General features: G+C 38.9%; 1 protein-coding gene across 1 annotated transcript; it reads right to left on the bottom strand.

Moving 5' to 3' along the window:
- Nucleotides 1-13,372: 13,372 nt before the first annotated feature.
- On the bottom strand, nt 13,373-14,310 carry LOC125136892 (olfactory receptor 2B11-like). The gene is given in 2 exon segments (XM_047797788.1): nt 13,373-13,521; nt 13,524-14,310. Coding segments are annotated over 2 exon segments (936 nt in total).
- Nucleotides 14,311-26,555: the final 12,245 nt, after the last annotated feature.

Below are 26,555 nucleotides of genomic sequence, written 5' to 3' on the forward strand. Positions count from 1 at the left end.
AGGAACAGTTGATGATTCTGAGTTGTGGGAATGTAGGTTTTCTATGTGTGTGTAATATTTTAAGTATCTGAAATAAAGAATAACAGAGAATTAAAGCAGAATTGTTTGTTAAAATATCAGTTCAAGTTAAAATTCACCATGATGGTAATAGTAGCTCACATGTATGGAGTAATTATGTACTAAGCACTGTGGAGAATGTTTTATCTTTTCCTTGTTGAATTCGTACAACAATCAGGACCAAGGACACATAAAGACTGTTTTCTGGTACTTCTCTTAAACAGAAAGCAAAATACCCAGTTGCTCTCTTAAAATCACAATTTTTAAAATGATATCACTTATACATGCAATCTAAAATATAGCACAAATGAACGTATCAACAAAAGTGAAACGGACTGAGAGACTTGGCGAACAGACTTGTGGTTGCCAAGGGGGAGGGGGGAGTGGGATGGACTAGGAGTTTGGGGTTAGTAGAAGCAAACTCTTATATTTCTAAGGGGCAAGTGATGAGGTCCTACTGTGTAGCACAGGGACCTACACCCAGTCTCTTGTGGCAGAACATGATGGAAGATAATATGAGAAAAAGAATGTATGTATATGTATGGCTGGGTCACTTTGCTCAATAGCAGAAATTGGTTCAACACTGTAAGTCAACTCCACTTACTAAAAAAATGTAATCTTATTGTAATACAATTTCCAAACCCAGATTTTCTTTCTATCGATGTCATATATTAGCTAGAAACAATATCATAATTTTAAAATGTTTCTTAATTCATGAACTCATCATATACTGTTTTTTTGTTACACTAACAAGTCAGTTATTGGATATAGTCGTATTTTATTTATTCTATATCATGGCAAATCTCTTGGCGAGACCTCAAGGGAAATTATTCATAAGGATGTTTTGGAAATTTTAAATAGTTATGTTAGGTTTTCAGAGTTTTGGTGGTTACCTTCTGAGTTATAGTTTGAATGGTCTTCAAAGATTATTTTCAATATTTTGCAGGGCTAAATGGTGGTTACCTTCTGAGTTATAGTTTGAATGGTCTTCAAAGATTATTTTCAATATTTTGCAGGGCTAAACTTGGCCTTGACGTTTAGAGATGTTAGGCAGAGACAATTAACTCTAATTAATAGTAAAAATGTACAATTTAGTTTTTAATGTATCCCATTTTTCAAATGTCTCATGCTCCCTATTCCCCCACTTAGACCACCTCTAACAAGTTATTCCTCAAATGTGGCCCTTAGCATGATGAGGAATTGGGGAAGAAATTTCAGGGCAACCTGTTCCCCTCCCTATAAAGACAGCTTCACGAGCATGCTCATCAGTGAAGGTTGGTCTATAGAGTCATTGTTTTCTTCGGGCAACAGTGTATCATGTTGAAGGTATTCCTGAGACACTGTTGTAACTAGGACAGCTCCTTGAAGGGCATTACTTACCACTTTGGGATTTACCCTCCCAATGGCCCCAGTCAAGGAAAGCATGTCCCATTATTCTTTTGTTTCCATAAAACTCCCTTTGCTCTAGGAGAAGGGCTCTATCCCCTGAGACACTAAATGCTCTAATGAGCTCTTCCCTGATAAACCAGATCTTTCAGTAGACTCAGAATTCTCTGTTGTGTTGCCATGATAATCATAGTAATTTTCAGACTCTGCTTTCCTAGTGTGATGCAGTAGACTAGATTCTATGGTGCATCTGTCCAGTCATCCCTTTATGTTGGTGATGTGAAGGAGATGAAAACCAGAGATCAGGTTGGTCCCTACATAAAGAGGCATCAGCTGGGCAAAGAGAGGGACTATGGACAGACACAGAAAGGGCATTTAGTGAAAGGAGTTGTTTGAGTGTTAGGCATGCCCTAGGTAAGGGTATTAAAGGACAAATATAAGAACGAAGACAGCTGACCAGTGATATGGGGATGGGGAGGCGAAACTCATGTCCATCACCATTTCCTCCATCATGTCGTATTTTTAAAAACCGAGATATTTCATTCCACAGCCCAAAAGAACAGTCTTTGTTGAGGTCTTTATTATCCTCTCCCTTGTAAGAATAAATTTAACTGTCAAGTTGCTTCCTTTTTTCTTACACCTGGTAGTTTTTTTTTTTGTCTCTTATCTCCTATCCCCTCTAAATTCTTTAAGAATGCTGAAGAATGGTTCATGCGACAGATCAGTATATCTCACAGCTGTTTTTAATTAATGTACTAAGTTATTCAGGCAACTTTATGAAGAATAAGAAAATTACATCTGCATCAAAAGAAGTAATGATAGCATTTGGGCTTACCTTTCTCATGAGCTACTCTCTCCCTTTCTAGAGATTATAAAAAAAACTTTGCATTTTCTCATCATCCCTCAAATGGCAGTGACCTCTAAGTGAAATAATCTGCTTCATTTATTTGGCCATCGCTGTTTTTTTAATTTGGCCATGGTGAACTTCTTCAGCATCCACTGGGCTTCAACCACACCTTCTTGGTGTGGTCTGAACTTCAACCTTGGGGAGGAAGCCCCTCTTCCATGTTTGTTCTTTCTTGGATGCTATCGCTTGGTCCAAGGTGTTTTAGAGTTCTGTCATAACTTTAAAATTCTTTATTTAAATTTTGGTTTCATTACAAAAATTATTCCTTTTTTTTCTTGTTGTACTTGCAGCATGTGGAAGTTCCCCAGGCCAGGAATCAAACACACACCACAGCAGTGGCCTGAGCTACTGCAGTGACAACACTGCAGCCTTAACCTGCTGCACCATGAGGGAACTCCCCCCAAATTCTTTTTTAGCAATGTACTGTCTGATTGTCTAGTATAGCTTCTGAGCTGTAGAAAATAGTCTAGATTAGTGTATCAACTAGTTAATGAATTTGAGTTTAAGGCTTGAATCAGTCTTACAACCTTGGGGCCAAACTGTTTCTGCCTTTCCTGTTGAAATTCACTATCTACTGCTGCTAACATTTTTCAAGAATGGTACTTATAAAACGTGAGCAATTAAGAGACCTCATTTGTGCCGAATATTAGATTCCAGATATAAGTGATATCATATGGTATTTGACTTTCTTTTTCTGACTGACTTCACTCAGGGTGAGTGTCTCTAGTTCCATCCATGTGTATAATGAAAAAAATAAAATAAAAAAAAAGAGCCCTCAAAGGAGGTAACCACACGTGGTCCTGCTGTGGTTTCTTTTTCTTTTCCTTTGTTTTATTTTTAGTCACAGTTTGTTTGTAAATGTGAGAGAAATAATTGTATGTGTGAGGAATCAGAAGTGATGTGGCCTCACTGGGTGAGGCCAAGCACTCACAGAGAGACAGAGGGATATTTGACTGGTGGGATACTTATGACATGAACCAAGCTGAAAATCTTAGTTCACGTGAATAGATCTGTGAAGCAGTTGCAGAGAACCTTGACAAAATGCCTCTTAAAAGACACGTGAGGAGTTCCTGTTGTGGCTCAGTGATTAACGAATCTGACTAGCAGCCATGAGGAAGCAGGTTCAATCCCTGGCCTTGCTCACTGGGTTAAGGATCTAGCGTTGCTGTGAGCTATGGCGCAGATCACAGACTCGGCTTGGATCCTGCGTTGCTGTGGCTGTGGTGTAGGCCAGCAGCTACAGTTCTGATTCAACCCCTAGCCTGGGAACCTCCATATGCCACAGGCGTGGCCCTAAAAAACCGAGAAAAAAAAAAAAAAGACCCCCCCCCAAAAAAAGACGTGGATTTAACTGATTTTAAAGGAGAAATTTTTAGGAAAAAGAAGATATAAATTCATTGAGAAGAAGAAAGGAAGAGTGTAGGAATGGCGGAAATGGCTTGTCACAGCAACAATATAAAACTTTCCTATGAAAGAGAAGAATCGCTTAAGAGTTATAACTGTTTATGAAATGTTAAACGAACAAAAAAAAAAAAAGAAACAAGCTCTCTAGAAACCATGTATTAAGTGATGAACAGCCATTTAATGGTTTCATTAAATATTCAGAATTCTTCTCTAAGTTGGAGAATAAAAACATTTGTAGACATTAGTAATTATGATCGAAGTTTAAATACTGCCTCTGTTATTGTCCTGAAGAAAAGGGAATATAGAAACTTCCTCAAGGCCTTTTGTTCAGGTTTCTAGCCCTGTGGTGTACACATATACACTTTCAGCTTTAAGCACTAGTAGTCAGGTCACTCTCCATTTCCCTCAACCTCACACCCTTCCTTGCTTCTTTGCTCTCTCAAAGAACTTCTATCTTCCTTTCCCTAAAATGTTCTCTTTTCAAGACAGTTATATTCAGATGTCCTTTAGGATGTGTTCTACCACCGCTTTCCCCATCTACTTCACAGATCTGTCCAAGTGAACTGAGGTTTTCAGCTGTGTTCATATCATGATCATCCCCATAAGTTGATGTGCCTGTGTCTGCCTTTTTTTTCGTATTTCTCTTTGTGTTTTTAATTTCCAGTTAAGAAATAAGCTGTGGGTGTGAGTAAACAAATCAGAAGATAAAATTCTTCCTATAAGAATAGTTAATTGGAGCTCAATATTTTTACCCTATGTCAATATTTTGAAATAATAAATAAATTAATATTGTTCATTTTATCTTTTCATCTGTGTTTAAGATTATTTGGATTGCAATTATTATGTTTTCTATAAACACATAAGCAGGAATGGCATGAAAATGCTGAAAAGAAAACTAAAGCTGTTTGTTAAAAAGATTATTTGTTCCATGGAAATTTTCCTTTGTAGCTATGTTAGAAGATTTTCAAGTTACTCTTTACCCAGACGTCACCCTGGGGCGAGTTAGGAGGATTCAAAAGTTAAGAAGTTATTTTTCTGTAGTAGGGAAAAATATCTGGATGAAATATAAAAGTAAAAAAAAAGCCTTTGTATTTACTTAAAAAAACTTTAATCTGGTAAAATATTAAATTTGTAGAAAAATTGCAAAAGTGGTACAAAAACTACCATTAACCTTTTAACAAGAGTCAATAATAATTATATTCTACCTAAAATAGTTATTCTATTATCCACCTGTCAATCATATCCATCTGCCTGCCTGCCTGCCTGCCTGCCTATCTATCTATCTATCTATCTATCTATCTATCTATCTATCTATCTATCTATCTATCTATCTACCTACCTACCTACCTACCTACCTACCTATCTATCTATCTATGTAGCTAGCTAGCTGTCATCTTTATATATGTATCTATCTGTCATCCACCATTATCTGTCAACTATCTGTATGATCTCTTTTTGTGGACCATTTGAGACTAATGTCGAGACGTCCTGTCCTTTTACTGCTAAGTGCTTAAGTGTTTTTCCCTAAGATTAGAGACACTATTTTACATAACTAATGTGTAGGTAACAAAATATAATATGGAGACAATATTATTATCTGACCAATAGTTCATATTAATATTTCTCCAATTGCCTCACAATATTTTTGTCCCAGTCCAGAATCAGACATTTAGATATCATGTCTTTTTTTTTTAATGCAATATTATTTCTTTTTTTTTAATAATTTTTTTTTATTTTCCCAGTGTACAGCAAGGGGGTCAGGTTATCCTTACATGCGTACATTACAATTACATTTTTTTTATCATGTCTTTTTGACTTTTAAAAATCTGGACCAATTCCTTAGCTTCATTGAAATCTATATTTGCTTATTAGGGTTGCACCCGTGGCATATGGATTTCTCAGGCTAGCGGTTGAATCAGAGCTGCTGCTGCCAGCCTACACCACAGCCAGGGCAACGTGGGATCTGAGTCACATCTGCGACCTACACCACAGCTCACAGCAAAGCCGGAGATCCTTAAGCCACTGAGCAAGGCCAGGGATCGAGCCCACATCCTCATGGATACTGGTTGGGTTTGTTACCTGCTGAACCACAACAGGAACTCTGAATCTGATATTTTTGTCAGGGCAGGCCAGCTCTTTAGCCCAACTTGTCTCAGTGTGAGTTTGTCTCATATTTCTTCATTTTAAAAGTCAGGCTGTGCATTTTTGGCAGGAATATGACTGAAGTGACATTGTGTCCTGTTGAGAGCAACATGTCAGTAGTCACATGCTGTTGGTTTGTCTCAACATTGGTGATGTTAATATTGATTACTTGGCTATGGTGATGTCCACCAGGTTTTCCTCTGGTAAAGCCTACTACTTTTCATTTTGTAATTAACAAGTAATTTGTGGGGAGATATTTTATTTTTATTTGATTTTTATTTTTGGCTGTGCCTGTAGCATGCCGAAGTTCCTGGGCCCGGGATTGAACCTGACTCACAGCAGTGACAATGGTGAACCCTTAACCTCTAGGCCACCAGGGGACTCTGTGGGAAGATATTTTAAACTATGTAAATATCCCATCTCTCATCATACTTTCATTCACTAGTTTTTAGCATCCATTTATGTTTTTCTAACTCTATCATTCCTTCTGTGTTTATTAATTAGAATCCTAAATATGAGGATAGCTTTCTCTTCTTTACTATTTATTCTTTTAAAATTTATGAATATGATTCTTTCTTCTTTCAGTTCATGGTATCATGGTTTCTCTTAATATCCAAGTTGAAAAGTGGTAGGCCCTTCAAAACTGGTTTCTGTTTGTGTGTGTGTGTGTGTGTGTGTGTGTCCCTCTGGTTCTTGGAGGATATTTTTTCTTTATTGAAGCATAGCTAATTTATAATAATATGTGAGTTATAGGTGTACAGCATTGTGATTCATTATTATTGCAGATTGTGCTCCATTATAGGTCATTACAAGATAATGGCTATAATGTCCTGTGCCACAGAAATATACTCCTTCCTTATCTATTTTACACATGGTAGTTTTTAATCTGTTAATCCCATACCCATAGTTTGTCCCTCCTCTCTTCTCTTTCCCCCTTGGAAACCACAAGTTAGTTGTCTATATTTGTGAGTCTGTTTCTTTTTGGAATAGTCAGTTATATTAATTTTAGATTGCACATAAGTGATATGATGCAGTGTTGTTTTCTCTGATTATTTCACTATGCGTAATATAATCTAGGGCCTCCCACTTTGCTGCAAATGTCAGTGTTTTGTCTTCTAATGGCTGAGTAATATCCCATTGTATGTATGCGCACACCCCCAGACCCCCCACACACCCCACACACCACACCCACCCTATATCTTCTTAATCCAATCATGGACACTTGGGCTGCTACCATGTTTTGGCTATTGTAAATTGGTGGTTCTGTGAACACTGAGGTGTGTTTTTTTTTTGGACTTGATTCCCCCCACCGGCTATATATACCTGGGAGTGGAATTGTTAGATCTTATGGTAGTTGTATATTTCTAGTTTTTTGAGGAACATTCTTACTCTTTTCCACAGTGGCTGCACCAGTTTACATTGCCATCAACAGTATACAAGGATTCCCTTTTCGCCACATCCTCTCTAACATTTGTTATTTGTAACCTTTTTGATGACAGACATCCTAACAGATGTAATGTGATATCTCATTGTCAGCTGATTGGCATTTCTCTAATAATTAGCAATGTGGAGCATCTTTTTCATTTGCTTGTTAGCCATCTGTATGTCTTTGGAAAAATTTCTCTTCAGGTCTTCTATTCATATTCAGATGGACTTATTTTTTTGATATGGAGTTGTATATGACCTGTTGATTATTTTTAGGTTAAACCCTCGTTGGTTGCATCATTTGCAAAAATTTTCTTTCATTCTGTAGGGTATCCTTTTGTCTTGTCAATGGTTTCTTTTGCTGCAAAAAAAACTTTTAAGTTTAGTTAGGACTTACTTAAAATTTTTTGCTTTTATTTCTTTTACCTTAGGAAACTGATGCAAAAAACGTTGCTATGATTTCTCTCAAAGAGTGTTCTTCCTATGCTCTCTTCCAGGAGTTTTATGGTTTTGTTGTTACATTTAGATCTTTAAGCCATTTTGAGTTTATTTTTGTATATTGTGTGATTAAATATACTATTAAATGAGATATGGATTTATTCTAAAAATTGATAAAAGGGCAGGTGTTATATATTTTTCTCTTTTGGCCACACCTGTGGCATTTTAAGTTCCTGGGCCAGGGATCAAATCTGAGCTGCAGCTGCAACCTATGGCACAGCAGCGGGAATACCGGATCATTAACCTGCTGAGTCACAGTGGGATCTCTGAGCAGGTCTAATTCTTATGGAGAGATGATATTCTTAATTGTAAATAACCTATACTGTGTCTTTTAATTTCTTGCTTTTTGGGCAGAATTTGTCATAAAATTTGTCTTGTTTTGATTAACTATAGTGAAATACCTTAAATCTTTTCTCCAATACATCCTTTTTTTGAAAGTAGTTAATTTTGAGAGAAATTTTGGTCTGTGTTCTTTATTATACCTTTATCAATAGTAAGAAAATAAGTTTCATGAATCAGCGGTCTCTGAAAAAATGTAGCAGAAGTAAGCACCTCGTATTTCGTTTTTCCCTCCAATATAGTGAGTAGTGTAAAGGAGATGGAAATAACTTGTAGTTATAATATATAGCTTGTGAAGTAACGGTCATCCATAGACTAGGTCAGGTTAAGTACTTGGGGCACCTGCATAACCTAAGTTTCTAAAAAGAATATCGGAAGCAACCAAGTACTAGGCTCTGAAAGCAATTTGATAAATCTGATGTGTACTTGAAAGAATTACGTGAAAATATACTGGAAAAATTATGATAAAGCTGTTTGAAAAATGTTAGTTTTTTTCTTTTTGAGCTTGATCTGACTTAAATATTAGTGGTAAGTACATTACGAAAATCAACTTATATATTTTCCGAGTAAAGAAATGTATTTTTATTAACGTAATAGTTTTGTTACCTCTATTATTGCTGCTATCTCTATCTGAAATAAGTGTAGCATGCACATAACATTTTAAACTGGAATCCGTATTGTATGGTAATCCAATTGCCAGCTGTAGTTTTGAGGCCTGTAACGTTTTCACATGATTGATTCAAATCGCATTCCCAGAGTTCCCATCATGGCGCAGTGGGAGCGAATCTGACTAGGAACCATGGAGTTGTGGGTTTGATCCCTGGCTTGCTCAGTGGGTTAAGGATTCAGCATTGCCATGAGCTGTGGTATAGGTCGCAGATGCAGTTGGATCCCATGTTGCTGTGGCTGTGGTGTAGGCTGTCGGCTATAGCTCTGATTTGACCCCTAGCCTGGGAACGTGCATATGCTGCGGGTGTGGCCCTAAAAGGCAAAAAACAAATAAAAAAACCTTATCAAATCCCATTCCCTAAATTTTTTTTTCTTTTCTTTCTTTCTTTCTTTTTTTTTTTTTTTTTTGCTTTTGCTTTGCTTTTTAGGTCTGCACCTGGGGCATATAGAAGTTCCAGGCTAGGGGTCCAATAGGAGTTGTATCTGCGACCTACACCACAGCGCATGGCAATGCCTGATCCTCAACCCACTGAGCAAAGCCAGGGATTGAAACCGCAACCTCATGATTCCCAGTCAGATTCGTTTCTGCTGTGCCACTTCGGGAGCTCCCATTCCCTAAATTTTTAAAATGAAAAACACATCCCCAAACTTCCCCTCAGTTTCTGGTGTGGTTTGCAATTACATTGATTATGATGTCTTTGCCTTTGTGTGTCTCATTCCTTATCTCTACCTCGACACAAACAGTAATATGGCATATATTCCTTTGTCCTTAACCTACTGTCCAAGAAATGAAGAACCAAGGACCATGTACATGTAAGGACTGTTAGTAAATAATTAGTGCCGCACAGAGTGAACCATCACAGAGCAAAATAAAACTTTTAAAAGCAAACCCAATAGTTTAGTTCTTTGAACCACCGTGTACTTATGGAAATCTTATTGTTTGCAACACTTCATGTAATACCCTGGCCTCTCACTATCTAATTCAAGAAAACTGTGGGAGTTCCCATTGTGGCTCACTGGTACTGAACCTGATGAGTATCCTTGAGAAAGCGGGTTTGATCGCTGGCCCTGATCAGCTGGTTAAGGATCCAGTGTTGGCGTGAGCTGTGGTATAGGTCACAGACGTGGCTTGGATGCCACGTTGCTGTGGCTGTGGTGTAGGCTGGCAGCTGTAGCTCCGATTGGACCCCTAGCCTAGGAACTTCCATGCGCTGTGAGTGCAGTCCCCAAAAGACAAACAAACAAACAAACAAACAAACAGACAAAAAAACCAAAATAAAACCCAGACTTTGACATTTCTTGTCTCTTTTCTTTCTTTTTTGCTTAAAAACCGTATGAATTAAAAAAATGTAGACTATTTTTTTGGAATGCTGTAGTTATAGCATACATATATATTGAATCCTAGCTCCATTACCATGATGTTCTAATTAATTTGTAATCGAAAACAAAGTTCAGTTAACAAAATCCCCTCAAAGATTAACACAGATTTTATTGTGTTTATTGTTTTGTACTTTTCAAACTACTTATGTGAATCTTATGCAATTTTATCACAAACTGCAATGAGATATCTCCTCGTGCCTGTCAGAATGGCTATCATCAAAAACAAGACAAATAACAAACGTTGGTGAGGAGGTAGAGAAAAGGGAACCTTCCTGCACTGTTGGTGGGAGTGTAACTTGGTAGCGCCACTATGGAAAACAGGGTATAGGTTCTCAAAAAGCTAAAACTAGAAGTACCGTATGACCCAGTAATTCCACTCCTGGATATAGATATGAAAAGAAGAAACACTAATCTGAAAAGATATATGCACCCCAGTGTTCATAGCAGCATTATTTACAATTGCCAAATACGGAAACAACCCAAGTGTCCACCAACAGATAAATGGATAAAGGAGATATGATATCACACACACACATACACACCCACCCAGTGTGTGTTTTTACTTAGCCATAAAAAGAAATCAGATTTTTCCATTTGCAGGAACATGGATGGACTTGGAGGCAATTATGCTGAGTGAAAAAGTCAAACAGAGAAAGACAAATATTGCATTACATCACTTATATGTGGACTCTAAAAAATATAACAACCTAGTGACTCTAACAAAAAAGAAGCAGATTCACAAATGTAGAGAACAAACTAGTGAGAGGCGGCAAGTGGGCGTGGCAACGTGGTGGTAGGAGACTGAGAGGTACAAACTATTGTGTGTAAAATAAGCTACAAGTATATATTTTACAACACAGAGAATATAAGCAATATTTTATAACTAGAAATGGAGGATAACTTAAAATTGTGAGTCACTGTATTGTATACCTGTTGACATCTAATATTGTACATAAGTGTATTTCAGAAAAAATAAAGGGAGTTCCCATTGTGGCTCAGTGGTAAGGAACCTGACTAGTATCCATGAAGATGCAGGTTTGCTCCCTGGCCTCGCTCAGTGGGTTCAATGATCCGGCATTGGCATGAGCTGTGGTGTAGGTCGCAGACGTGGCTCGGCTCTGGTGTTGCTGTGGCTGTGGTGCAGGCTGGCAGCTGCAGCTCCAGTTTGCTAGCCTTGGACTTCCATAGGCTGAGGGTGCAGCCCTAAAAAGACTGAAAAGAACACCCCCTGCCCCCAAAAAGAGAACAGAAAAGAGAGAAAATAAATTGCCTAACTTTGGCTTTTCACCAACAACAATAAAATCTGAAGGGAAGAAGACACATGGCTTGCCGAAGTTTAAATGACCTCTGTGTGGCAAAATCAAGGTAATGACAGTAGAGTTTTGGTTCTGAGGCCCTTTGTCGTGACCAGCAATGCCCAGGGTAAACTAGAAGGTCTGAAATCCTACCACTGCCATCTCTGAACCTTGAACCACTCTTTGGTACTTTGACACTCACACTGCACACATGAGCGTGGGTCGCAGGCAACTTTACCGAAGAGCTAAGAAGGAATCCAGCTTGTTCTCAATTGTTTCTTTCTCATAATGATTCTTGCACAGTTTCAGAAGGCATTCCTGGCTATTTCCATCATGCACCAAATGTTTACATGTTGTGGTTCGTTATTATATCACTAATTTTCTCTTACTGATTCAGAAGGTTCATGCTTATGATCTTTAAAAGAAATGTTAAGAAACTTATGCACATATTTTGTCCACCTATTTCATTTATTGTAATACTTAAGAACGTTTTAAGGTTTTTAGGTAAATATTCAAACCCTGTATACTTTTTTGTTAAACAAGAGCCACAATGAGTTTTTTAAATTTTTTTATTATTATTATTTTTTGTCTTTTCGCTATTTCTTGAGCCACTCCCGTGGCATATGGAGATTCGCAGCCTAGGGGTCATATGGGAACTGTAGCCGCTGGCCTATGCCAGAGCCACAGCAACGCAGGATCCGAGCCACGTCTGCAACCTACACCACAGCTCACGGCAACGCCAGATCCTTAACCCACTGAGCAAGGGCAGGAATCGAACCCGCAACCTCATGGTTCCTAGTCAGATTCATTAACCACTGAGCCACGACGGGTACTCCCACAATGAGTTTTTAAAGTAACAGTAGCATCTCCATAAGTTGAGGCTGATTGTCTCATGACACTCCTGGTTGGTCTAAGGTTTATTTATTTATTTTTTCTTTCATTCTTTATTTGAATTTATTACATTTATTGTTGTACAATGATCATCCCAATCCGTTTTTATAGGATTTCCATCCCGTGACCCCAGTGCATCCTCCCATCCCCCGAACTGTCTCCTTTGGAAACCATAAGTTTTTCAAAGTCTGCGAGTCAGTATCTGCTCTGCAAAGAAGTTCTCTGTGTCCTTTTTTCAGATTCCACATGTCAGTGAAAGCATTTGATGTTGGTGTCTGATTGTCTGACTGACTTCACTTAGCACGATAATTTCTAGGTCTGTCCATGTTGCTAAAAATGCCAGTATTTCGTTCCTTAATGGCCGAGTAATATTCCATTGTATATATGTACCACATCTTCTTGATCCACTCCTCTGTCAATGGGCATTTAGGTTGTTTCCATGTCTTGGCTATTGTCAATAGTGCTGCAATGGACATTGGAGGACATGTGTCTTTTTGAGTCATGGTTTTCCCTGGATAGATGCCCAGTGGTCTAAGGTTTAGAGTGTCTCACTCTGAATGCCCAGTGGCAGTGTGCTGCCCTCTTAGACATGGCCAATCTTGCAGAAAGTGGTGAAATATTTCTTAAGGGACACTGTCATAGGAAATCCACTGATGAATAGTTGCCGTGGTGACTAGCTTGAACGAAAGGGTTTATATTACTACTTTATTCACTTCTTAACACCATTAGAATTTTAGTATGTGCCACCAGAAGAGAACTCTTTTTAATACATTTCCACAAACAGTGCCCTTATGGGTGCATTATTAGCCAAGTGTCACCTTTGTCTAAGGGCATTAGAAAGAACATGAGAAATAGGACATAGTTTGCAAGAAGACCCTGTGCCATGATCTGGGGAAGTATGAGACAAGAATAATTTGTCAGAGAAACTCCTATATACCTACTCACTTGTTAAATAATGTCATTCAATGTCTGCGAACTATCACTTGGAAGTGAAAACGCTCCTCACCAGGTTGCCCCATGCACCCTTTACATCCTTATTCCTCAGAGTGTAGATGAAAGGGTTGAGTGTAGGAGTCACCACTCCATAGAAGAGAGCCATGAACTTGGGCTGGTCCCTAGAGATGGAGGAGGGGGCTGAAAGTACATGCTAATGCCTGGACCAAAAAGGAAGAAAACTACAATGAGATGGGAGGAACATGTGCCAAAGGCTTTTTTTCTTCCCTCCGAAGATTTAATCTTAAATACAGCATGTCCGATAGAAGCATAGGAAGCGAGAATGAAGCATAGTGGCACAGCTAACATGAAAATGCAAACCACAGAGAGTGTGAGCTCATTGGTGCCCTTCTCACCACAGGCGGCCTTTATCAGAACAGGAATCTCACATATCAAGTGATCCAGTGTGTTGTGACCACACAGTGGTAAGTGTAATGTGACAGTGGCCTCTGAGACAGCGTAGGTCATTCCACCCAGCCACACAGTGGCCACCAGTAGGATACAGGTGCACCGATTCATGATGAGGGTGTAGTGCAGAGGCTTGCAGATGGCTACGTAGCGATCAAAAGACATAATAGCCAAAAGCAGACATTCTGTGCCTCCCATTATGTGGAAGAAATAAAGCTGAATGGCACAGCCCAGATAGCTGATTGTCTTCTCAGATCCTCCCAGGTTAAATAGCATCTGAGGGACAATGCTTGTGGTGTAGCACATGTCCAGAAAGGAGAGGTTGGTGAGGAAGAAATACATGGGGCTGTGCAGACGGGAGTCTAAGATGGACACCAGAATGATGGCTATGTTTCCCACCATGGCCATGGGGTATGTTAGAAGCAGAATAATGAACAGAGGAAGCTCCAGCCAGGGACGATCTGCAAAGCCTAGTAGAATAAACTCTTCTGGATGGCTTTTGTTAATTCGTTCCATTATCTGCAGTTTGCTTCCCCTGTATCGGAGCAGTGGCAGGAAAGGTAGAAAGATTTTGAGAAATGACAAACACAATTGTATATAGTGGGAGTATATGCACACAATTAAGCATCCATTCATAGAAGATTGGGTCCAGTCACTTGGGTGGGGTTGGGGGAGGATAATTAAAAGATGTGACACCAGGGGACTTAATTTCTCCTCATGACCCTACAGCATAAAGACAGCTACCTTAAGCAAGTAACCGAACCTTTCTGAAATGGAATCTACTACTCTGTGTGATAAAGATGACAATGAGCATGTCCTTGGGTTCTGGTAAGGATTGAATGCCAAGCAGAAGTGACTGTGTTTCAGATGCTCCAAAGTAATGCTTTTTCATCCCTTGGTTTGCAGAAATACCAGCTAAGTTTATTGGTTCCTACCTTCAGGTGCCCGATGAAGTAGATGTGGCTGGGTCTTAGGAATCAGATAGGTCTTTTTCAGAGTCCCTGCTGCAAGGTCTTACTGAAATGTTAAGAAGAGTGAAAGGGTGGAGTTAGCTCTAGCACAAGGAGGAGGTGGAGAGAACCTAGCCCTAACCCTAGTTGTCATCTAGATGGGCTTGTCCAGATGCAGGTTGAATTATTATATCATCCCCATGGGGACTAAGAAGGCTTTTACAATTTAAATCCATCTTGGTCATTTAGAATTGAGCAAGAAACTTAAACCCTTAGATGACAGCTTGCTGAAGTATAAACTGAGAGAATTTAGCTATAAGTATGTTTCCCCCAACTCAAACATTTGTTGTTGGATGTCCCTTTTCTTGCATAACTACTTTGTTGAAACCAGGCAGTTGATGGTTCATGTCAGAATTTATTATCTATCTTGTAGGAGTTTTTCTTTATCCCTGGGGCTTATCTTGTTTTTAGGTAAGGCCTTGGCCTGTTATCAACAGCTTACTTACTTATATGTAGCTACAAATACGACATTTATGTCCAGGGAACTGGAACAGGAGGAAAGTATTTCCACTGAGGACCAGAGAGTCATTGGTTTAGAGGCAACTGATTACATTTGTAGGCTGGCAAAGCACAGCTTTCACATACTCTGTTTCTCTGAGTCCTCAAGGCCATCGTGTGAGGTGTCACATCGAACTCCCCTGGGCTAAGATATTATTTTGATTCCAAAATAACCCTAGGTCTGTTGTGCACAGTGAGATAATATAATAATAATTCCAACTAATCCTTAATGAGCCTTGTGTTCCAAACACTACAGTAAACTTTTCAGACCCATGAATCATCTAGTACCTATTCCCAAACCTTATGACAAAGGAAATGTTAGTATCTGAATTGTGGCCTTTGCCACATCTGCAGCAAGGTGGGATCCTGAAGCTGCTGTGCCACAAGGGAACTTCTCTACTGTATCTTTTTGTACATCATTTTCATCACACATCAATTTATTTATATTTACAGGGGTGTTTAAATTATATGTAGGAAAATGTTGTAGAAGAAAGGAGAGGTTTTTGTCTGACTTCAAAACGTCTGGAGAAATCAGGTGGATGGGTCAATGCATCAGATTTCTATTGCATATTTTAAAAGTTGACGTGATTGGATGAAGGCTACACATTTCATTCAGGTATTTAATACCTGTCAGGAATAGTGTTTATTCAAATTTACATGCCTTTAAGATGGGTTTAAGTGATAGCCTGAGGGAATCTGATTACAAAAAAAATCTAGTTGCTCTCTATAGGCATCAAACTAGTTCCAAATCGTTTAGAAAGACTCCCAGCAACGAAATGCTTTCTTAATTCCCAGTATATATTTGGTACTATGATATACACACATTCCAACCTTCCCTAAAAATGGGTAGTTTTTAAAATGGGTCTTTTGACTTACCTTATGTTGGTAACTATAGTTTAAGCAGGAAAAGGAATTATGAAGGAACACAGCTGAATTTTTCCAACTTTCAGAGAAAGACAGAGAACCCTAGAGTACACAGATGAATATTTATGAATAATCTTTGGAAGTGTGTTTTCCATTTGAGAAAATGCTGCCCCAAAGAAAAAAACCCCAGATTAGGAAGACAATCGTAGATAATATCCAGAGTGCTTTGCAGACGTGCAATTTATTTTATTCCTGAGACTCTTGGGCATTATTTTCAAACAGCCCATTTATGCTTATCCCAGATGAGTCAGCAGGCAAACTTCCTTGGGACAGAGTTCTCCATGGAAATGCTTCTGATGTAGAGTTAATTACCTCCTGAATATCGGTTGGTAGCAAGTCTCCTTTCTTGTTAATTTGGTTTAGAATAAACTCATTCGATTTCTGAGAACACTGGAAACTACTTTTATTATTTAATTCATTTATTTCTCTTTTTAATGTTTCTTTTACTGTCAGGATTTTTTAAAGTGAAGCATAATTGACATGCAACAATACATTATTTTCAGGTGTACAATGTCGTGATTTGACATTCGTATACCCTGCAACGTGGTAACAGTAAATTTAGCCACCATCGGTCACTATACAAAGTTAAAATTTTCTGTTTTTTTCCTTTTTTTAATTAAAATTTTTATTTTTTTATAATGATTGCTATTTTTTCCACTAGGGCTGATTCACAGTGTTCTGTCACTTTTCTGCTGCACACCAAGGTGACCCAGTCACACATGTATCCATTCTTTTTTCTCACATTATCATGCTTCATCACAAGTGCCCAGACATAGTCCCCAGTGCTAGACAGCAGGATCCCATTGCTTATCCATTCCAAAGGCTATAGGTTGCATCTATTAACCCCCAATTCCCAGTCCCTCCTACTCCCTCCCTTTCCCCCCCTGGCAACCACAAGTCTGTTCTCCAAGTCCATGATATTCTTTTCCGTGGAAAAGTTCATTTGTGCCGTGTGTTAGATTCCAGGTGTAAGTGACATCATATGGTGTTTGTCTTTCTCTTTGTGACTTAACTTCACTTGGTATGAGAGTCTCTCGTTCTCTCCATGTTGCTGCAAATGGCCTCATTTTGTTCTTTTTATGGCAATTCTGGGTCTTTTGTGGTTCCATATAAATTTTTGAATACTTTGTTCTAGTTCTGTGGAAATGTCCATTGTGTATCTATACCACATCTTCCTAATCCAATCATCTGTCGATGGACATTTGGGTTGTTTCCATGTCTTGGCTATTGTGACTAGTGCTGCAATGAACATGCAGGGCATGTGTCTTTTTCAAGGAAAGTTTTGTCCAGGTCTATGCCCAAGAGTGGGACTGCGGGGTCATATGATAGTTGTATGTATAGTTTTCTAAGGTACCTCCATACCGTTCTCCATAGTGGCTGTACCAGCTTACATTTCTTGCCAACAGTGCAGGAGGGTTCTCTTTTTCTCCACACCCTGTCCAGCATTTGTTATTTGTGGACTTATTGATGATGGCCATTCTGACAGGCGTGAGGTGATATCTCACAGTAGTTTTGATTTGCACTTCTCTCATAATCAGTGATGTTGAGCATGTTTTCATGTGCCTGTTGGCTGTCTGTATATCCTCTTTGGAGAAATGTGTATTTAGGTCTTTTGCCCATTTTTCCATTGGGTTGTTGGCTTTTTTGCTGTTGAGTTGTATAAGTTGTTTGCATATTTTAGAGATTAAGCCCTTGTCACCTGCGTCATTTGACACTATTTTCTCCCATTCTGTAAGTTGCCTTTTTTTTTTTATGGTTTCCTTTGCTGTGCCAAAGCTTGTCATTTTGATTAGGTCCCATTGGTTTATTTTGGCTTTTATTTCTGATGCTTTGGGAGACTGCCCTGAGAAAACATTTGGAAGGTTGATATCAGAGAATGTTTTGTGTATGTTCTCTTCTAGGAGTTGATGGTGTCTTGTCTTATATTTAAGTCTTCAAGCCATTTTGGGTGTATTTTTGTGCGTGGTGTGAGGGTGTGTTCCAGTTTGGCCGATTTGCATGCAGCTGTCCAGGTTTCCCAGCAATGCTTGCTGAAAAGGCTGTCTTGTTCCCATTTTATATTCTTGCCTCCTTTGTCAAAGACTAATTGACCGTAGGTGTCTGGGTTTATTTCTGGGTTCTCTATTCTGCTCCATTGGTCTGCCTGTCTGTTGTGGTACCAGTACCACACCGTCTTGATGACTGTGGCTTGTAATGCTGCCTGAAGTCTGGGAGAGCGACACCTCCTGCTTGGCTTTCGTTCCTCAGGATCACTTGGGCGATTCTGGGTCTTTTGTGGTTCCATATAAATGTTTGGATAGTTTGTTCTAGTTCTGTGGAAATGTCATGGGTAATTTGATAGGGATTGCATTGAACCTGTAGATTGCTCTGGGTAGTATGGCCATTCTTACAATATTAGTTTTTCCAACTCAGGAGCATGGACTATCTTTCTATTTCTTTGACTCCTCTTTAATTGCCTTGATTAATGTTTTATAGTTCTCAGGAGATAAGCTTTTGCCTCCTTGGTCAGGTTTCTTCCCAGGTATTTGATTTTTTGGGGTGCAATTTTAAAAGGTATTGTATTTTTGTATTCCGTTTCTAATATTTCATTGTTGATGTACAGAAATGCGACTAGTTTCTGAATGTTAATCTTATATTCTGCTACTTTGCTGAATTTGTTGATCAGTTTGAGTAGTTTTAGGGTTGAGTCCTTAGGGTTTTCTGTGTATAGTATCATGTCATCTGCATATAGTGACCATTTCACCTCTTCTCTTCCAATTTGGATACCTTTTGTTTCTTTTGTTTTTCTGATTGCTGTGGCTAGGACTTCCAATACTATGTTGAATAAATAGCAGTGGTGAGAGTGGGCATCCTTGTCTCGTTCCAGATTTTAGTGGGAAGGCTTTCAGCTTTTCTCCACTGAGTAATATATTTGCAGTGGGTTTGTCATAAATGGCTTTTAGTATGTTCCCTCTATACCCACTTTGGTGAGGGTCTTGATCATGAATGGATGTTGGGCTTTGTCAAATGCTTTCTCTGCATCTATTGAAATGATCATGTGGTTTTTGACTTTTCTTTTGTTAATGTGGTGTATGACGTTGATTGATTTGCATATGATGAACCACCCTTGTGCACCTGGGAAGAATCCCACCTGGTCATGGTATATGATCTTTTAAATTTATTTTTTTTTTATTTTATTTTTTGTCTTTATGCCTTTCCTAGGGCCGCTCCCGTGGCATATGGAGGTTCCCAGGCTAGGGGTTTAATCGGGTCTGTAGCTGCCAGCCTCTGCCCCCTATGTGGGATCCGAGCCGCACTGTGACCTACACCACAGCTCATGGCAACGCCGGATCCTCAACCCACTAAACGAGGCTAGGGATCGAACCTGCAACCTCATGGTTCCTCGTCGGATTTGTTAACCACTGAGCCACGATGGGAACTCCCATGATCTTTTTAAAATGTTATTGGATTGGGTTGGCTAAGATTTTGTTGAGAATTGTGGAGTCTATAGTCATCAAAGATATTGGCCTCTAGTTTCTTTTTTGGTATCTTTGTCTCGTTTTGGAATTAAGATGATTGAGGTGTCATAGAATGTGTTTGGGAGTGTTCCTTCTTCTTCAACATTTTGGAAAAGCTTAAGGAGGATGGGTATAAGTTCCTCTTTGTATGTTTGGTAGAATTCACCTGTGAAGCCATCTGGTCCTGGACTTTTATCTGTAGGGAGTGTTTTTTACGACATATTCAATTTCCTTTCTAGTGATGGGTTTGTTCACTTGATCTATTTCTTCTTGACTCAGTTTTGGCAGCCTGTAAGTCTTGAGAAAGTTGTCCATTTCTTCCAGGTTGTCAAATTTGTTGGCATTCAATTGCTCAGAGTCTTCTCTTAGGGTTTTTTTGTATTTCTGCCGTATCCGTTATGATGTCTCCTTTTTCATTTCTTATTTTGTTTATTTGGGTTTTTTTCTCTCCTCCTCTTGGTGAGTCTGGTCAGAGGTTTGTCAATTTTGTTTACCTTTTCAAAGTACAGCTCTTGGTTTTATTGATTTTTTTAAATTTTTAAAAAAATCTCTATTTCACTTATTTCCTCTCTGATCTTTATGATTTCCTTTCTTCTGATGACTAGGTTTCGTTCCTTCTTCTTTTTCTCATTCATTTAGGTGATGGGTGAAGTTGTTAATTTGAGATTTTTCTTTTTGAGGAAGGCCTGTGTTGCTATGAATTTCCTTCTGAGCACTGCTGTTGCAACATCCCATAGATTTTGAGTGGTTGTGTCTTCATTATCATTTGTCTCAACGTATTTTCTAATTTCTTCTTGATTTCCTCCTTGACCCATTGCTTTTTTAGTAGCATGTTGTTTAGTCTCCATATAGTTAGTTTTTTCTCTTTTCTTTTCATGTGCTTGATGTGTGCTTTCATGCCATTGTGGTCAGAGAAGATACTTGAAATAATTTCTGTGCTCTTAAATTTGTCGAGGTTAGCTTTGTGCCCCAGTATGTGGTCCCTCCTTGAGAATGTTCCATGTGCACTTGAGAAGAATGTATATTGTGATTTTTTTGGATGTAATGTCCTGAAAATGTCAATTAGGTCTAATTTTTCTGTTATGTCATTTAGGATCTCTGTCGCCTTATTGATTTTCTGTCTAGAGGATCAGTCCATTGGTGTGGGTGGAGTGTTAATGTCTCCTACTAATACTGTATTCCCATCGATTTCTCCTCTTTGTCTATTAGTATTTGTTGTAGGTATCTGGGTGCTCCTATATTAGGGGCATCTATATTGATGATTGTAATATCCTCTTCTTGAATGGATCCTTTTACCATTAAGTAGTGTCCTTCTTTGTCTTTCTTCATGGCCTTCGTTTTAGAGTCTATTTTGTCTGACACGAGGATTGCAACTGCTGTTTTCCTGTCTTGTCCATTGGCATGAAAAATCTTTTTCCATCCTCTCACTTTCAGTCTCTCTGTGTCCTTTGCCCTAAGGTGAGTCTCTTGTAGACAGCAGATTGAAGGTTTTGCTTTTGTATCCAATCTGCCACCCTTGTCTTTGGATTGGAGCATTAAGTTCACTGACATTTAAGGTAATTATTGATAGATATATATTTGTTGCCATTTTAATTCTTGTTTTCCAGTCGATTCTATGTTTCTCCTTTCTTCCTTTCTTTTTTTTGGTTGGATGATTTCCGCTTATTTTTTGCTCGAGTACTTTTTAGTTTTTGTGAATGTGATGTTTGGTTTTGATTTGTGGCTGCCCTGTTTTTAAAGTATGTTAACCCCTTCCTGCATCTCTTTGCTTTAGCCTGATAGTCATATAGGCTCAAACACATTGTGAAAAAAAAAAGAATCTATATTTTCTTACTTTCCTTCCCCACATTCTATGATTGTGTAGTCCTTTTTTCTTTTTTTTAACATCTTCATATATATCTTTTTGCTGTTCCTTGTGTTTATCAGTGCTTTTACAGTAGCTTTTTTGTGTTGTTTTGTTTTTTAGAACTATGTGCAGGCTTATTCAGGTGACTGCTTTCCAATTGTGGTTTCCTCCATCCTAGGTTTCCTCCCAGGTTCGGCTCCTCAGCCTGTGGTTTTCAGCTCCCCGTCCTGTGGTGCACCACTCCCTAGCCCTTCAGGCTGTCTCCACCCACCCAACCCTAGTCGTCTCCCTAGAACTGAACTCTGGAGCCTGAGTCTCAGTGACCAGCCTCCGCCCGAGCGTCTCGGGCTGTGCCATCTGGGGCACTGGTGCAGATGGTCTGTGCGGCTCTCACTCTGTTTTGCCCTCCTTAGTCCAGTTGCTCTGCTTTTCTCAGAGACTTTGAAGTTCCTCGGCTCTGCTGATCTCCCTGTCAATAAGGTGGCCTCCCAGGGTGTGGGTTCCTTTTCTCTTCCACAGCTACCTCTCAGGAGTGCTATTCCTGTCCTGATTCCTTCTGTCTCTCTCTCTCCTCCTGCTTTTTTCTACCCAGTTATGTGGAGGGTTTCTTGCCCTTTTTGGAGGTTTAAGTTTTTCTGCCAGCATTCAGTAGATGATCTGTGTGAACTTTTCTACATGTAGATGTGTTTTTTTGATGTGTTTTTCGGCGAAGGTGAGATTCTCCTTCTCTAGAATCTCTGGACATTTAAATTAATTCTTCCAGTTCATGAGTGTAGAATATACTTGCATTTATTTGTGTGTTCTTCAGTTTCTTTCTTCAGTGTCTTTTATTTATTTTATTTTTTCAGGCCGCACTGGCAGCACATGGAGGTTCCTAGGCTAGGGATCGAATTGAAGCTGTACCCGCTGGCGTATGCCCCAGCCACACCAATGCCAAATCTGAGCAGCATCTGTGACCTACATCACAGTTCATGCCAATGCAGGATCCTTAACCCATGGGAGCGAGGCCAGGGATTGAACCTACATCCTCATGGATCCTAGTCAGATTCGTTTCTGCTGCACCACAGTGGGAGCTCCCATACTTCAGAACTTTTGAATCACCATTTCTCCTGCCTAAAATGCTCTTTCCCTGATTTCATCTTGGCTGGCTCCTACCTGTCTTTCAGTTTTGAGCTTAAAGATCCCTTCTAAGAATGGATACCCAAAATGAATTTACTTCCCAGTTTCTCTATAGCATAATCTTTTAAGTTTCATCAAAAGAGTATTTTCTAAGTTATTTTACTTTCCAATTCTCTCTCTGAAAGATGTAAATTTTATGACAAGAGCAACTCAAAAATTCTAGTGAAATTATTATGTCACTTGATTTTTTAAAATTTTATTTTCCCACTGTACAGCAAGGGGATCAGGTTATCCTTACATGTATACATTACATTTACATTTTTCCCCCAGCCTTTCTTCTGTTGCAACATGAGTATCTAGACAAAGTTCTCAATGCTATTCAGCAGGATCTCCTTGTAAATCTATTCTAAGTTGTGTCTGATAAGCCCAAGCTCCCGATCCCTCCCACTCCCTCCCCCTCCCACCAGGTAGCCACAAGTCTCTTCTCTAAGTCCATGATTTTCTTTTCTGAGGAGATGTTCATTTGTGCTAGATATTAGATTCCAGTTATAAGTGATATCATATGGTATTTGTCTTTGTCTTTCTGGCTTATTTCACTCAGTATGAGATTCTCTAGTTCCATCCATGTTGCTGCAAATGGCATGATGTCATTCTTTTTTATGGCTGAGTAGTATTCCATTGTGTATATATACCACATCTTCCGAATCCAATCATCTGTCGATGGACATTTGGGTTGTTTCCATGTCCTGGCTATTGTGAATAGTGCTGCAATGAACATGCGGGTGCACGTGTCTCTTTTAAGTAGAGTTTTGTCCGGATAGATGCCCAAGAGTGGGATTGTGGGGTCATATGGAAGTTCTATGTATAGATTTCTAAGGTATCTCCAAACTGTTCTCCATAGTGGCTGTACCAGTTTACATTCCCACCAACAGTGCAGGAGGGTTCCCTTTTCTCCACACCCCCTCCAGCACGTGTTATTTGTGGATTTATTAATGATGGCCATTCTGACTGGTGTGAGGTGATATCTCATGGTAGTTTTGATTTGCATTTCTCTTATAGTCAGCGATGTTGAGCATTTTTTCATGGGTTTGTTGGCCATCTGTGTATCTTCCTTGGAGAAATATCTATTCAGGTCTTTTGCCCATTTTTTCCATTGATTGATTGGCTTTTTTGCTGTTGGGTTGTATAAGTTGTTTATATATTCTAGAGATGAGCCCTTGTCAGTTGCATCCTTTGAAACTATGTTCTCCCATTCTGTAAGTTGTCTTTTTGTTTTCTTTTGGGTTTCCTTTGCTGTGCAAAAGCTTTTCAGTTTGATGAGGTCCCATGGGTTTATTTTTGCTCTAATTTCTATTGCTTTGGGAGACTGACCTGAGAAAATATTCATGATGTTGATGTCAGAGAGTGTTTTGCCTATGTTTTCTTCTAGGAGTTTGATGGTGTCCTGTCGTATATTGAAGTCTTTTAGCCATTTGGAGTTTATTTTGTGCATGGTGTGAGGGTGTGTTCTAGTTTTCAGTGCTTTGCATGCAGATGTACAGGTTTTCCAGCAATGCTTGCTGAACAGACTTTCTTTTTCCCATTTGATGTTCTTGCCTCCCTTGTCAAAGATTAATTGCCCATAGGTGTCAGGGTTTATTTCCGGGTTCTCTATTCTGCTCCATTGGTCTGTCTGTCTGTTTTGATCCCAGTACCACACTGTTTTGATGACTGTAGTATTTCTTGAAGTCTGGGAGAGTGATGCCTCCTGCTTGGTTTTTGTTTCTCAGGATTGCTTTGGCGATTCTGGGTCTTTTGTTGTTCCCTATAAATGTTTGGATTGTTTGTTCTCGTTCTGTGAAAAATGTCATGGGTCATTTGATAGGGATTGCATTGAATCTGTAGATTGCTTTGGGTAGTATGGCCATTTTTACAATATTGATTTTCCCAATCCAGGAACATGGCATATCTTTCCATTTCTTTACATCTTCTTTGATTTCTTTGATTAAAGTTTTATAGTTCTCGGCATATAGGTCCTTTACCTCCTTGGTCAGGTGTATTCCGAGGTATTTGATTTTGTGAGGTGCAATTTTAAAAGGTATCGTATTTTTGTATTCCTTTTCTAATATTTCATAGCTTGTATACAGAAATGCAACTGACTTCTGAATGTTCATCTTATATCCTGCTGCTTTGCTGAATTTATGAATCAGTTCAAGCAGTTTTGGGGTTGAGTCCTTAGGGTTTTCTGTGTATAGTATCATGTCATCTGCATGCAGTGACAGTTTTATCTCTTCTCTTCCTATATGGATGCCTTTTATTTCTTTTGTTTGTCGAATTGCTGTGGCTAGGACTTCCAAAACGATGTTGAAGAGCAGTGGTGAGAGTGGGCATCCCTGTCTTGTTCCAGATTTGAGTGAGAAGGCTTTCAGTTTTTCCCCATGGAGTATTATATTTGCTGTGGGTTTCTCATAAATGGCTTTGATTATATTCAGGAATGTTCCCTCTATACCCACTTTGGCGAGGGTCTTGATCATGAATGGATGTTGGACTTTGTCAAATGCTTTTTCTGCATCTATTGAGATGATCATATGATTTTTGACTTTTCTTTTGTTAATGTGGTGTATGATGCTGATTGATTTGCGAATGTTGAACCATCCTTGTGAACCTGGGATGAACCCAACCTGGTCATTGTGTATAATTTTTTTGGTATGTTGTTGGATTTGGTTGGCTAAGATTTTGTTGAGAATTTTTGCATCTATATTCATCAATGATATTGGGCGATAGTTTTCTTTTTTGGTGGTATCTCTGTCTGGTTTTGGAATGAGGGTGATGGTGGCATCATAGAATGTCTTTGGGAGTCTTCCTTCTTCTTCAACCTTTTGAAAGAGTTTAAGGAGGATGGGCACCAATTCCTCTTTATATGTTTGATAGAATTCACCTGTGAAGCCATCTGGTCCTGGACTTTTCTTTGTAGGGAGTGTTTTTATGACCTCTTCAATTTCATTTCTAGTGATCAATTTGTTCAGTTGGTCTGTTTCTTGATTCGGTTTTGGCAGGCTCTAAGATTTTAGAAAATTGTCCATTTCTTCCAGATTGCCAAACTTGTTGCCGTATAGTTGTTCATAGTATTTTTTGTATTTCTGCAGTATCTGTTGTGATTTCTCCATTTTCATTTATAATTTTGTTTATTTGGGTTCTTTCTCTCCTCTTTTTTGTGAGTCTGGCCAGAGGTTTGTCAGTTTTGTTCACCTTTCAAAGACCCAGCTCTTGGTTTTATTAATTTTCTCTATTGTTTTTTGAGTCTCTATTTTATTGATTTCTTCTTTGATCTTTATAATTTCCTTCCTTCTGCTGACTTTAGGCCTTTTTTGTTCTTCTTTTTCTAATTCATTGAGGTGGAGGGTTAAGTTGTCCATGTGGGATCTTTCTTCTTTTTTGAGAAAGGCCTGTATTGCTATAACTTTCCCTCTGAGCACTGCTTTCGCAGCATCCCATAGGTTTTGAGTGGTTGTGTCTTCATTATCATTTGTTTCAAGGTAGTTTTTATTTCCTTCTTGATTTCCTCATTGACCCATTGGTTTTTTAGTAGCATGTTGTTTAGTCTCCATGCAGTAGGTTTTTTCTCTTTCCTTTTCCCATGGTTGGTTTCTAATTTCATGGCATTGTGGTCAGAGAAGATACTTGAGATAATTTCTATGCTCCTAAATTTATTGAGATTCGCTTTGTGTCCCCAATATGTGGTCGATTCTTGAGAATGTTCCATGAGCATTTGAGAAGAATGTGTATTCTGCTTTTTTTGGATGTAGTGTCCTGAAGATATCAATGAAGTCTAACTTTTCTATTGTTTCCTTTAGGATCTCTGTTGCTTTTTTTGGTTTTCTGTCTAGA

The sequence above is a fragment of the Phacochoerus africanus genome, chromosome 9 (assembly GCF_016906955.1).
Source record: "Phacochoerus africanus isolate WHEZ1 chromosome 9, ROS_Pafr_v1, whole genome shotgun sequence".
Lineage (NCBI taxonomy): Eukaryota > Metazoa > Chordata > Mammalia > Artiodactyla > Suidae > Phacochoerus > Phacochoerus africanus.